The 16,017-nt window shown below is 25.4% G+C and overlaps 1 protein-coding gene across 2 annotated transcripts in view; it reads left to right on the forward strand.

Moving 5' to 3' along the window:
• Window positions 1-16,017, forward strand: part of LOC111628532 (potassium voltage-gated channel protein eag-like) — a 77,564-nt gene that overhangs the window by 37,637 nt on the left and 23,910 nt on the right. For both annotated transcript variants that reach the window (XM_023372343.1, XM_023372344.1), the window contains exon 2: window positions 10,653-10,886. In XM_023372343.1, coding sequence (XP_023228111.1) covers window positions 10,653-10,886 — 234 coding nt within the window. The remainder of the gene's footprint in view (window positions 1-10,652; window positions 10,887-16,017) is intronic.

A 16,017-nucleotide genomic window follows, 5' to 3' on the forward strand; every position in this document is an offset into this window, starting at 1 on the left:
TTGTAATTATTTTAATTATTTTTATTTCCAAACTGATTTTAACCAGTTCTATAGTAAGGTAACATTCCAATAGACAATATGCAAAGCTTTTTTTTCAGTTTACAGCAGTATTTATTACACAAAATTTAAGTAAAGCTTAACATGCCGATCTTGCCCCGATCTCCCCTATATGCATCTTACTTTATTTTCTTCTTTAAAATTTCAGGAAACCGAACCCACGCCTTTAAAATTGAAGCAATGGGTTCGTTTCTTACCTTACAGCGAGTCATTTCTTTCTATAAATGAAACTACAGTACAGTTAATAATAAAGATTTACATTATAGGAAGTATTATCATAATTTCTCTATTAAATAAATAAGTCATAAACTTTTTTATATCTATTAAATTTTCATTCCATCAAAGAAAAAGAAAAATAAATTCTTTCACATTAAAATTCGAATCATTTATCAAAACTATAGCTAATTACAGTTCAAAGATTATAAATTTGAAAGAATTTAAATTATTCGCGAATTTGTTAGATTATAATAATTACTTTAACGTGGGGGAATGCTATTTTAATATCAAAATTCCAGATGTTAATTATGAGCAAGTTGCTTGTCACAAATTATATTTGCAATATGTTGACAAAGTCGTAAGATATAATGCATTTGTGATTCTAGTTAATAATAGATCTTACACTTCATCTAAATATTTGATAAATTCCTAGTGTTGAAGTTTGCTCAGCAATTATATAAAGTTTCTAAGAATTAATATATAAATAAATGTATTTATTAATTACGGAAAAAAGTATTTTAGAATAAAAAATTAAAAAATAAATATTTAAAAAACATCTTGGTTTTTTTTTGGAAGAAATGTGTGATGATATGAAAATATCTCAGGTTCCTGGGATTTTTTTAAGAAAAATGTTAATGATAAAAGTATAAATTAATGCGTGCAAATTTTATTTTAAAAATTATTTAATTTTTTCATAATTTTTTGTAATTAATTTATTAAAAAAAATATGCCTTAAATATCCAAAGATGCGAGTTAATGTCGGATGTATAAAAATAGGTGCATTTATATAAAAAAAAATACGCTTTTTTTACGTATTTTTAATCAAAATATGTCCAAAAAATGTTTAAAATTTTTTCCTATATTAGAAAGTATTATTATTAAATTTAATATAAAAATATACTTTGAAACAATTTCCATATTTCTGGTACAAAATGTATTAAAATATTTGATTCATTTTGGGTAAAAAAAAAGGTACCAAAAGTGCAAAATTTGTAACTCTATATATTTTATAAAAATATTGACACATTTTTCAAATTTTTTTAAATATATTTTTGGTACATACTGCCAAAAAAATCCGACAAATTTACATAAAAAAGATGTCAAAGATATGCAAAATGTATTGAACATGTTTTAATATGAAAAAGAAGTCATCTTGTTTTGAAGTGTTTTTGATATAATTTAGAAAGTAATTTAAGAATATTTTAAATATTTAGATTTAATGAATTTTATTTAGTTTTTTTTATTTCATTTTATTTGAATAATACATAATACAGAACGAATAGAATATAGAAAATATTAAGGGCGATAATAAAATTTCTGTACTTTCTCTCGAAAAGATAATTAGAGTTTTCCAAATGTCCCACTTTCTACTAAAAATTGCACATTTTTATTACTTTTTTTTTTACAAGTTTATATATTAAATATTTAAAAATTTAAATAGGTTTATAACGTTTAAGGTCATTATTTATCCTAAAATTATTCATAGAATAAGGGCATGTCGTTGTAACATAGGAGATTATGTTAAGTTTCTAAGAAAATTTGCATTAATTTTTGATGAAAAATATTAATTTTTCATCTAAAATTGTAATATAGATAAAATATAATTACATATGAATGTTATTTGCATATTGTTAATTATTACTCCAGAGAGTTGCTCTACTTTATGTAAAGGTTAATAACAATGTTGTAACCTTATTTTATAAGTTGCATGGCGAAGGTTCTGTGAATAATAATCATATGAAAATTGTCAAATTAGTTTATTAATAGTTAATTCGTCAAAATATATTTAATGAGTTTACTTATTATATAATTGCGCGATTTCTATATTATAATAATTAAGATAATCGATAACATATTGCTATTTTCGTTACAAAAAGAATATTTATACATTATTCGAGTCGCTAAATTTATTGATAGTAAATAACGCTGAAAAGTTAAGTTTTAGTGACCAAAACATTAAGTTCAAGATCGAAGGATGGGAATTAAGTCTTTTGATACTCAAACAAACTTTTTTGTTTATTATTATACTTATTTATATCATTGACGCGTTATCCTATGGGCAAAAAGGGAAATTATCTGAGGTCCCCACCAACAGGAGCTACAAACTAATCTTTTATAAGGAAATAATTACCCTGAAGAAAAATGTCTGAAGTCGATACTGTACGTAGGGCCTCCTAATTCAAATTTGCTGGGCCTTATGAAGCTACAACGTGTCACTGATCTATATGTATGTTAGGCAAAGGCCTCTATACCGTTCAACATATCCTCACCCAATGTGGCATGAATATTCTTCGATATTCTAAAAAAAAATACTGTAGAGGACACTCCCTATTAAGTCCGAGAAGTTTTCTACGATTTGTAATTTCATTATTATAAATACTCATGTCAATAAATGTACATTTTAGTTGCTAAGACCATTGTTTTTTTACCCTCTCCCAACTCAACCTCACTAATCCCACACCCCTCATAAACCCGAGCCAGGCACAGCAAGCTAATTACAGTTCAAAGATTATAAATTTGAAAGAATTTAAATTATTCGCGAATTTGTTAGATTATAATAATTACTTTAACGTGGGGGAATGCTATTTTAATATCAAAATTCCAGATGTTAATTATGAGCAAGTTGCTTGTCACAAATTATATTTGCAATATGTTGACAAAGTCGTAAGATATAATGCATTTGTGATTCTAGTTAATAATAGATCTTACACTTCATCTAAATATTTGATAAATTCCTAGTGTTGAAGTTTGCTCAGCAATTATATAAAGTTTCTAAGAATTAATATATAAATAAATGTATTTATTAATTACGGAAAAAAGTATTTTAGAATAAAAAATTAAAAAATAAATATTTAAAAAACATCTTGGTTTTTTTTGGAAGAAATGTGTGATGATATGAAAATATCTCAGGTTCCTGGGATTTTTTTAAGAAAAATGTTAATGATAAAAGTATAAATTAATGCGTGCAAATTTTATTTTAAAAATTATTTAATTTTTTCATAATTTTTTGTAATTAATTTATTAAAAAAAATATGCCTTAAATATCCAAAGATGCGAGTTAATGTCGGATGTATAAAAATAGGTGCATTTATATAAAAAAAAATACGCTTTTTTTACGTATTTTTAATCAAAATATGTCCAAAAAATGTTTAAAATTTTTTCCTATATTAGAAAGTATTATTATTAAATTTAATATAAAAATATACTTTGAAACAATTTCCATATTTCTGGTACAAAATGTATTAAAATATTTGATTCATTTTGGGTAAAAAAAAAGGTACCAAAAGTGCAAAATTTGTAACTCTATATATTTTATAAAAATATTGACACATTTTTCAAATTTTTTTAAATATATTTTTGGTACATACTGCCAAAAAAATCCGACAAATTTACATAAAAAAGATGTCAAAGATATGCAAAATGTATTGAACATGTTTTAATATGAAAAAGAAGTCATCTTGTTTTGAAGTGTTTTTGATATAATTTAGAAAGTAATTTAAGAATATTTTAAATATTTAGATTTAATGAATTTTATTTAGTTTTTTTTATTTCATTTTATTTGAATAATACATAATACAGAACGAATAGAATATAGAAAATATTAAGGGCGATAATAAAATTTCTGTACTTTCTCTCGAAAAGATAATTAGAGTTTTCCAAATGTCCCACTTTCTACTAAAAATTGCACATTTTTATTACTTTTTTTTTTACAAGTTTATATATTAAATATTTAAAAATTTAAATAGGTTTATAACGTTTAAGGTCATTATTTATCCTAAAATTATTCATAGAATAAGGGCATGTCGTTGTAACATAGGAGATTATGTTAAGTTTCTAAGAAAATTTGCATTAATTTTTGATGAAAAATATTAATTTTTCATCTAAAATTGTAATATAGATAAAATATAATTACATATGAATGTTATTTGCATATTGTTAATTATTACTCCAGAGAGTTGCTCTACTTTATGTAAAGGTTAATAACAATGTTGTAACCTTATTTTATAAGTTGCATGGCGAAGGTTCTGTGAATAATAATCATATGAAAATTGTCAAATTAGTTTATTAATAGTTAATTCGTCAAAATATATTTAATGAGTTTACTTATTATATAATTGCGCGATTTCTATATTATAATAATTAAGATAATCGATAACATATTGCTATTTTCGTTACAAAAAGAATATTTATACATTATTCGAGTCGCTAAATTTATTGATAGTAAATAACGCTGAAAAGTTAAGTTTTAGTGACCAAAACATTAAGTTCAAGATCGAAGGATGGGAATTAAGTCTTTTGATACTCAAACAAACTTTTTTGTTTATTATTATACTTATTTATATCATTGACGCGTTATCCTATGGGCAAAAAGGGAAATTATCTGAGGTCCCCACCAACAGGAGCTACAAACTAATCTTTTATAAGGAAATAATTACCCTGAAGAAAAATGTCTGAAGTCGATACTGTACGTAGGGCCTCCTAATTCAAATTTGCTGGGCCTTATGAAGCTACAACGTGTCACTGATCTATATGTATGTTAGGCAAAGGCCTCTATACCGTTCAACATATCCTCACCCAATGTGGCATGAATATTCTTCGATATTCTAAAAAAAAATACTGTAGAGGACACTCCCTATTAAGTCCGAGAAGTTTTCTACGATTTGTAATTTCATTATTATAAATACTCATGTCAATAAATGTACATTTTAGTTGCTAAGACCATTGTTTTTTTACCCTCTCCCAACTCAACCTCACTAATCCCACACCCCTCATAAACCCGAGCCAGGCACAGCAACTATTAGTTTATAAATTACAGTTTATATTTAAGTATTACTTATTCACTACCAAACAAAAAGATCGACTAGTACTATATACACACTATACATTTCATAATTATTAATATAAACAAGTTATTCTATACTTTTATTTAATGTTGAATTATTTAACACATAGTGCGAGAACTAACAGAGAAGCAAACGTTACGTAACAGTTAACGGTATAAATCACAATCAATGGCCAATTTATAATTTATAATGGTCAATAATATATATATTGAGAACCTTCGTATGTAACTTCGCCATGTTATATTGAGATTTCATATTTTAGATCATAAAATATATTGAATTCCTAACTTTATGCTATTGAATCGTTAAGAGTTTCCAATTTCATTGCATGTATATACATTTTATACCAAGGCAATTCAGTTTGGATCAATAGAAGCCACAAAAAATCACCGTGCATATTCTATGTAATAATACCCTCGATACACAGAAAAAAAGTAATATTAGGTATTCGCATAAATAAATGTATTAACAATCTGCACTTGATCAATGTAGCCAAACGATCAATTCCATCCCATAATATTATATAAAGTTGACTTTTGAGAAGGTCGATTGATTTCTTGAAACATCAATCGGGAAAACGGAAGAAAAACCATTAATCTTCATTGATATCGATTAAAAAAAAATTTTAAACCCTAAATATTTTTATATTCTATTCAATTTTTCTTTTCAGATTTATTCGCTTTTTACCAAAATGAAAAATCTAGAAAATCGTTTTCTAGAATAATCAACCAATTAAAGGAGCGAAAAATGATACGTTCTTGGTTTAAAAAACAAATGAATTTCTTAATTAAAGTATTGATTTTAGTTATAATCTGTTAGATACATTTTAGTTTTACTGTTATCATCATGGGCTTCCGTAGAGGGGCAAACAGGGCACTTGCCCTTTTCTGGGATAGAGTAAAAATTTCTACAAATTATAATCGTAAAACCTTACACCCTCGGCTATGGGACGTTTTGTCTGTCTTTTGTATTCGTGCAATGGTATATTTTATAATTTACTTATGAATAAACCCCTTAAATTAAATAAAAAATTTATTGATGCAATAATTTGTCTCTACGCTTTGCTCCTCCTAGAAAATTTTCATCGGACTCTCGTGGTTATTATTATTATACAGTGCATTTTAGAGTAAATCTGAGTCTAACTCTTATTGAATTTTAAAAATGGCGCAAATTTTTCTGTAAGTTAATATAGAAAAATTGTAATTGTGTTTAATTTATTTTGATTTGACAAACTGTGAAAAGTTACAATTAATTATTCTTTATTTATATCTGATATTCCTTGTCTTTTATGAATATTTCTATAAATTGTCGTAGTGTTTTTCATCCAGATACCGCGCTGTAAGAAATGGGGATTCGAACCCGATCCAGACTATCATAATTATATATGGGCAATACTGTTTAATACTGGAGCATTATGGCATAATATGGCAATAGTGGACAATATTGAAGCATTGTTTCGTATCTCATGAGGGTCAAACCCAACCCATAATGGGAATAATTATGGAGAATTATGTATTTAACAATGTGTTAATTAATGAATCAATCTTGTAATCAATGCAATAACAGACTACATAAATATAGAATATTTTTATCAATTTATTTCACTATTTTTTTTGAAATATTTTATTCTCTAGACGGTCTAGAGAATAATTTTAAATAAAATTGAAAAATATTTATTTTAAAGTAAATAAAATCAGTTATGAAAAAAATTAGAGTCGCGCAAAAAATATAAGAAAATGGCATGTTTTTTAAAACTTAATTAAGATAATTATATGTATGGTAATGTTAAAATGCTAATAATTACGTGATGATGCAGTTTAATATGAGCATAAAATATAAAATAAATTATAATATGAGAAAGGCAAAACATGTACTTTGAAAAGTACAGGGCAATAAATGTTCTTTGTTTTTTTTTAGATCTAGTTAAAGAAGTGTGTCTCGACAAATCAATAATGCTGTAAACAACTTCCTAAAACAGTATTCGTTTCAAATAATACATAAAAATAAAATATTTAAATTAATTAGACAATTATGACAATTAACCTTGATCTATGTAAAAGTTTATTTAATTAAAGTAATTATATTTATATCTTCTAATAATTAGTAAAGTTCTATTATCGTTAATTAATATGCAAAGTTTTAAATAAATTATAATGCTATTTTTAAGTTATTAAAACGGATGTTAATCTATTAGACTCTTAAGTCTATGTCTATAATGGTTGCAACGTTTGTTTAAGAAAGATCTTATTTCGTTGGAATCATTAAAATTTAAGTATAGATCACGATAGATAATTTATAAAGATTAATTTTCTTAGCTTCTGTATGACTCTAATATTATTTCTTATAAGCCAGGGAAAGTATTAGGTTAATGGTAAAAATAATGCCTTACTTTGTTGTTATCATATTTTTAAAATAATTAATTAATTAATTAATTAAGAGATAAGCTCTATCTTGTATCTGTAAAATCCATTCTATCAATAGTTAATCTACATCTCACATACACAAAAGCCATTGTAGTTTCTAATTTTATCGAGGGAAAGTCGATTCGAGTTGATAAATTTCCCGTACTTCACCTGAAGAAGAAAATTTATCTCTTTCTACACAACTGTTGCATTCCCGTTCTGATGCACCTGTTGTCGATTTACAGGTGAAAAGAGAATAAGTATTAGCAATCCACTTAAACTTTTATCTAGTTACAAAGTCATTTTTCTTTTATTTTTTTAACTATTTTTTTCTCCTCTTTCACGGGTTATTACTTTTATATTGATGGTTTATATTGTCAACGTCTTGTACGTCTTGTTTGTCGGTACGTCTGCAACTTGTTCTAAATTGCCATTAGCCATCTTGTTTAAAAAAATAGAAGAATATATATATATAATTTCATTAGAAAATAAATTAAGAATGAGTTTCTATATTATATATATATATATATTAAACTGATTTTTTCGCTTTCGATCGATATTCCTTAACAATATGGATCATTTAACTGTAGAAAGATTGATACTATTAAGGAAGGTGTATCTGACAGGAAAAAGTGTTACATATATATATATATATATTACTGGGTGCTGCTGACATTTCGTACGAGTTGTCTGCAAAGTTCTCGAAGTGCAGACAATCAGATAACGAGTAAAGCCAATTTAAAGATAGAAAATTACGTTTTTTAATCTTTATCAATTCTTTATGAAAATTTTTATCTTTATTAATTAATGAAAACATATAAATGTATATAGAAATGTGTCAGTTTACCTAACTAGTAGTGGATGCATCCCTCGGGAACTCGAAAGGAAATGATAGAATTTTTGAAATCTTAAATACACAAAATATGTAAAATTTTCAATTTTTAACAGAGAAATTCTTTAGGAAAAATTAGAATTTATCTTAAAAGTCGCTCGACGTAGTATAACGTCTGCAGCCTCGGGTCTACAGATCACGTGAACGTACTGTTTTCGGTCTGTTTCAATCGATCATATATTGAAGCTCCTATTATTTAATACCTCGAAGATCACGTGACTGATTGCAAAATAACCTCCGTACGAATATGTACAAACAATAATATTTATTACACAAATCATAATAAATTTTGCTATTTATAAACGGTATATTTTTCTGGTTATTTTCACAGCCATAAGGTTAAACTCCACAAACGGTAGATCTCAAAATCCCTTTATCTGTATTTCAAATAATTTGTACGCTCTTTCAAAATGCAAAAATATCATTTTAAATGTATAAAATTAATAAATTATTCGCCGTACAACAAAGAATAAAATATTTTATAACAATTTCTTATGAAGAAACCTTAATAATGATGTAAAAAGTCAAACATTTTAACGTCAAAATGCTGATATTCCTATTCATTTAGATGGTTTCTGACAGTTATATATACAATTTCCTTATCTAAATCCAAAAATAAATTAAAGGAAATGGTTTTCGAATTTACATTGAAGGGTTTCACTCGGAAATTTGTATTTATAATGATATAAAACTTTATAAGTTGATAAGAAGAATATGAACATTTTACTAACTTCATTTCGATAGTTATATCCTTCATTTATACAAACAAATAATTAAATTTTTTAGTGAAGAAAACATTTTATATTCATTTTTTTGAATTTTTACATGATGAAATTTTATTATAACTTGTTCTTTTTAAAGTATATACAGTTATTAATAACATTTTTCTATTCGTACAGGAACTTTAAATTATTGAATATCTACTGAATAAAATATTACAGTTAAACCTATAAACAAGGGCATAAAAATGGCCGCTATCTGAAGTGGCCATTGTTGAAAAGTGGGCTATAATAAAGATTTGACTGTATATAATTATTAATATTAATATTTTCCAACATTTTTAACCGTAATGTTATTTATAAAGTATCATTCATACAGGTAGCTAGCTACCTGTTGAATAGTATTTCTTAAGAATTAACTTATTAAATAATTTTTCGATATGGGTATTTAATTAATTATTGAATTATATGTTTAGAATGAAATATATTTATTATTACTTTTAACGATTTTATTTAATTTGCTTTGTGTGGTGTTCTCGAAACTTGTAACTCGAATTTTGAACAACTAAGTTCGATAATAATGCATGTTAATGATGTTTTAGGGATGGATCCTCCCCAAATCCTTCTCATACCGAACAATAAACATAAACAAATGTAGAATTTAATTAGTAATAACATTTGTAAATGATACTTTCAATAGATGTATGTGTAAATGCTACATAATGATTATATGGAGAGGATGGTCTCTTTCCCAGCATTTTTAAAAGCATATTGTTTTTTATTTTAATATATAATGTATACATATTATATATGTAAACAGATGTCTAAGTTAAAACTTTAATTTATTTAGATTTTATTGATTTTTATACTTTTTTAACAGTCAATTTTTTAACATTTCAATGCAATTTATACAAATTTTTCTTCTATAAAATTTTCATTATTACAAGATTTTGAACAGAAAAATTATTTTAAAAAATTCCGTTAATTGCTTAATTAATTAATTTATTTATTATTTTTTTTCTTATTAAGAATTTTTTCAGATATATTTAAATATTTAATGATTTTATACAGGTTACATTTTTTTTTCTTCATTTTAATATTTTATCAAAAATTGTAAGTAGTTTTTTTTTATATACATAATTTATTTAATGTAAAATAAAATTTTAAGTGCTTTAAAATATGGCTCACATTTCACGATTAAATTACTTACGAGTACAGAAAACAAATTTGTATTTTAACATTTTAATGAGCATTTACATTTTATCCGCGAATACATTCAAGCCATTTAAATCTAAACAAATCTATTAAACTGTAACTAACAACGCTTCAGGAAAATTCCAACATTATCCGAAGCTGTAACCAAAAATTCCAATTGCTCAAGTGCTTCAAGGAAGAGAAAGAATACATGTTGAATGTTTTAAAATAAATTCTTTATTTAATTAAATTTAATATTAATTTACTTATATGAAAATATATTCTCTACAAATTATTTATTTTATTATTTATTTATTTTTAATTTTAGCTGATTGCAGTTTTCTTCTCGCAAACGCTCAGATTGTGGATTATCCAATTGTTTATTGCTCGGAAACTTTCTGCAAAATTTCTGGTTACAATCGCGCTGAAGTAATGCAAAAGAGCTGTCATTGTAGTTTTATGTATGGTGAATTAACTGATAAATCGACCATTGCAAAAGTAGAAATGGCTTTGGATAATCAATTACAAGATCAATTTGAAATTCTTCTTTATAAGAAAAATCGTAAGTTTTTTCTGTTATTATTATTTATTAATTAGATATATTTTACGTAATTACAATCGTTCTTATTCATCTATCTAATTATTAATTTAAATAAGTTATTAAAAAATAATCATTATTAAGCACGTTCATACTTCTCGACAGTGGACGTGTATGGAATTTATTACAAGATCCTTCACTAAGTTTCTTTTAATGATGTACTTTTAAATGTCATACATCTAGAAGTATCCTCATTAATTTTATTACAAATATCTTCTAAAAGTTTAAAAATATATATTTAATTTTTTTTAAATAAAAATTAATAATTAATCTGTTTTTCTTAAAAATTCATAACGTAAAGAAATCTCGTGTTTTTTTTTCCTATATGAGATGTTGTAAAGAAAATTGAAGTTATTTTAGAGAAATTTATACAAAATATAATTGCATCCATTAAAATATCAAATTTGTAGTGTTATATACTAATAGATTGAGGAATTATGCATTATTAAATACGTAAAATAATTTTATTTGGCATCAACCTCAACATATCAAATACACACAATTTAGTGTATAAAAATGATTATAGTAAATTCAGTGAAAATATCACTTAAGTATATTTCTATTAAGAGAATTCTTTTTATTTTCATTTTTTTTTAAAGGAAATAAGAAATTTTAGACATGTTTACTTATGAGAATTCACCAAGAGTTAAACTTTAAATGGAACCACAAATGTTACTTTAATGTTATTTTTTATGACTTTTAATCGAAGAGTTTCCTCTCCCTTGATGTTAGTTTTTAACCATAACATAACAAAATTTCGATCAAAGTTGAAAATAAGATTAAATATTTAAGTCTAGAGATCGGTGAACCAAAAGCTCAAAAGAATTTTTATATGCAATTGTAATTCTAGATTTAATATAATTTCTAAGTAACTTCTATCTTAATAATCTTTACACTATGGGATATAATGATATTCTATATCCTATATAAGATACAGGCTTACAATAGAATGAACTGTCTATAGGATGTAAAGTAAGTCTTACTTCTTTACTAAAATCCTTAATTTTCTGCAAGAATTTTCTGCAAGAGCTATTATTACCTACCGTAATAATAGCTCTATTTCTCTATTCTTACGAAGATAACTACTGTAATACGTCGATTTATTTTATTACTTACATCAATAAATACTTTAATAACTTATCCCTTACAGAAATAATTGCCTTAATATTTTATATTTCTCTTAATCCTTACAGAAAATTAAGATATTTAATAAAGGTTTTTTTTAATATTATTATTGCTTGCAAAGATTTAAAGTATTAAGTTAGATTTTATCTTCTATAGAAAATTATGTAATGTGTTAAATTCCTTACATTCTCGTTAAGAAATAAGAAATTTTACATCAAATATATTTTATATAAAATCATTTTTATAATTTTTTTTCTCACCATTTTCCAAGCAGAATTTAAAGATGATATCTTTGTGACAAATAGAGAGAAAATTCCAATATGTCGAAAGATAAGAATTTCTCAAAGAAACGTTAGAAATCCCTGTTTTATAGCAAATGGCTTTCGCAGATGTTCATCATTCTCCGAATTGTAAAAGATGTTACATTGAATAATATCTTTTATTCTGAAAGGTTGATAAGAACAGAGTGTCGGAATATCGTTTCTTTACAGTTATAAACCCAACTTTCTGAGACTATTTCATCACCATTATAAATAATAAAATAATAAAATAATAATAAAATACCTGATATTTTTCAATTCTTATCCGTTCATAAGTTGTTTTTTTAAGGTTTTTGGAATGGTTGAAAAATTGTTCATCCGTAAATAAAAAAAAATATGTCAGATAAATTGGATCCAAAATTTCTCTCTAGATAACGTGAGAAGAATTTTATCAAAATCGATTTCTTTTAATAAAAAAAAAATAATATTATTAGAATATAAATTTAATAATAAAATTATAATTAAATTTCTCATTTCTCGATATTTAATAGGATTATATTTAGTTTATATAGCATCAAATACGTTGAAATGATGCGCTAGATCATTTTCAATCCACGTTTGCAACTTGTTGATTTTAAGAGTTCGTTCACCCCGTCACTAGGTAACGCACGTCATATACGACGTCATCTATCTACCTACCACTCATTAATTATTCACAAAGAATTTTTTTTTATTTTATCTCGTGTTTATTTTTCGCTCCATCTCTTTAGAGTGTTTACCTATCGTACTGTAATATATTTTTAAAATGTAAAGCATAAAAAATTGTTGTGGTAGTTATTTAATTGGATATTTTAAATTATTTTTAAAATTAAACATTGCTAATGTTTTTGTATATAAAGACGAATTCGATAATGTTTTAAACACAGAAAAAAAGAACAAGTTTAATATGTTACTGAAGGCAAAAGAATAAGTTTTGTAGGACTGATAAAGAAAAATTGGTGGGTATTATCTGTATAAAAACAGCTGTTGGTTACATAAGTGCAAAAGCTGAGGCTATGAAAAATGAGCAAGGCACTATTCGCATTTTAAAAAAATGGGTAGGTATAACAGAAAAAATTAGCAAAAATTATTATTACATCTTGCTGGGTTGCACTTGTCAATCGTATTTTTAACTTATTTAATTTAAAATATATGCTCTTGATCTCAAATTATTAGTGTCTTGCCCCTGTACATCATACTTTTCCTCATAACAACAGAGTCATGCCAGTCATTTATATAACTCCATTCTGGGGAAAAATTCTTGAATTGAAATGATCTAATTAATCGGGACTTCCTACCCCTAAGCTAACACCGTTCTCAAGATTAAAAAAAAGGACAGACATACAGGCAGTGATAATTTATAGGTTTACAATTTTTTATTTACAATTCCCCCAGAAAGAAGTTACATAGACGACTCTGTTGCTAACGGAGAAGTATGATGTACATGAGAAAGAAACTACTAATTTGTGATGGAAAGCATATATTTTAAATTAAATAAATTATAATAAAAAATATGATTATATATTGAAGCCGATTTCACAATAAATAATTACTCGTAATATATATAATTTTATTTGTGGTTATTAAATAGCATCGATTTATTGTTCCAATATGTGCAAATGGATTAATTATGTTTAACTCAATCTTCTTTCTGTCTTTTCCCGGATCTTCTTGATTTCCACTGCTGACCTTAATAAGATCAATACTTCTTGTCTTGTCCATGATTCAATATTCCATGACCTAGATCTAAATATTTTCCTTGTACATCTAAACACTATTTATAGAAACTTTGTTGTTTTAAATGGTCATACTTAACTTTCTCTTTCTTTTCTTTAACAATTAAAATAGTTTCATCGCAAACTGGCTCGAAGGGAATTAAAAGTGGAATGAGGAAAAAAAAAATCCAAAAATTTTTGGTCAATGTTTACTCATGTTATGTATGTAAATCACGCGATAATTTCATCCGAAACGTCACGCAAATCTTAAATAACCAAAGCGTAATTATTATCGTAACATGTGTAATTTCTCTATATTTAATAACTTCCATACCATGTTTGTATGTCTAACCGTCAGTTTTAAAATAAACTTTAATTTTAAATTTTTAATTCATATAATTCTCTTTTTTTTTTAAATTTATATCTAATAATAAATAATAAAAATANATAATTAAATTTCTCATTTCTCGATATTTAATAGGATTATATTTAGTTTATATAGCATCAAATACGTTGAAATGATGCGCTAGATCATTTTCAATCCACGTTTGCAACTTGTTGATTTTAAGAGTTCGTTCACCCCGTCACTAGGTAACGCACGTCATATACGACGTCATCTATCTACCTACCACTCATTAATTATTCACAAAGAATTTTTTTTTATTTTATCTCGTGTTTATTTTTCGCTCCATCTCTTTAGAGTGTTTACCTATCGTACTGTAATATATTTTTAAAATGTAAAGCATAAAAAATTGTTGTGGTAGTTATTTAATTGGATATTTTAAATTATTTTTAAAATTAAACATTGCTAATGTTTTTGTATATAAAGACGAATTCGATAATGTTTTAAACACAGAAAAAAAGAACAAGTTTAATATGTTACTGAAGGCAAAAGAATAAGTTTTGTAGGACTGATAAAGAAAAATTGGTGGGTATTATCTGTATAAAAACAGCTGTTGGTTACATAAGTGCAAAAGCTGAGGCTATGAAAAATGAGCAAGGCACTATTCGCATTTTAAAAAAATGGGTAGGTATAACAGAAAAAATTAGCAAAAATTATTATTACATCTTGCTGGGTTGCACTTGTCAATCGTATTTTTAACTTATTTAATTTAAAATATATGCTCTTGATCTCAAATTATTAGTGTCTTGCCCCTGTACATCATACTTTTCCTCATAACAACAGAGTCATGCCAGTCATTTATATAACTCCATTCTGGGGAAAAATTCTTGAATTGAAATGATCTAATTAATCGGGACTTCCTACCCCTAAGCTAACACCGTTCTCAAGATTAAAAAAAAGGACAGACATACAGGCAGTGATAATTTATAGGTTTACAATTTTTTATTTACAATTCCCCCAGAAAGAAGTTACATAGACGACTCTGTTGCTAACGGAGAAGTATGATGTACATGAGAAAGAAACTACTAATTTGTGATGGAAAGCATATATTTTAAATTAAATAAATTATAATAAAAAATATGATTATAAATTAAAACCGATGTCACAATAAATAATTACTCGTACTATATACACACTATACATTTCATAATTATTAATATAAACAAGTTATTCTATACTTTTATTTAATGTTGAATTATTTAACACATAGTGCGAGAACTAACAGAGAAGCAAACGTTACGTAACAGTTAACGGTATAAATCACAATCAATGGCCAATTTATAATTTATAATGGTCAATAATATATATATTGAGAACCTTCGTATGTAACTTCGCCATGTTATATTGAGATTTCATATTTTAGATCATAAAATATATTGAATTCCTAACTTTATGCTATTGAATCGTTAAGAGTTTCCAATTTCATTGCATGTATATACATTTTATACCAAGGCAATTCAGTTTGGATCAATAGAAGCCACAAAAAATCACCGTGCATATTCTATGTAATAATACCCTCGATACACAGAAAAAAAGTAATATTAGGTATTCGC

This window comes from Centruroides sculpturatus, unplaced genomic scaffold (assembly GCF_000671375.1).
Source record: "Centruroides sculpturatus isolate CEXI.00-Female unplaced genomic scaffold, Cexi_2.0 scaffold426, whole genome shotgun sequence".
Taxonomy (NCBI): Eukaryota; Metazoa; Arthropoda; class Arachnida; order Scorpiones; family Buthidae; genus Centruroides; species Centruroides sculpturatus.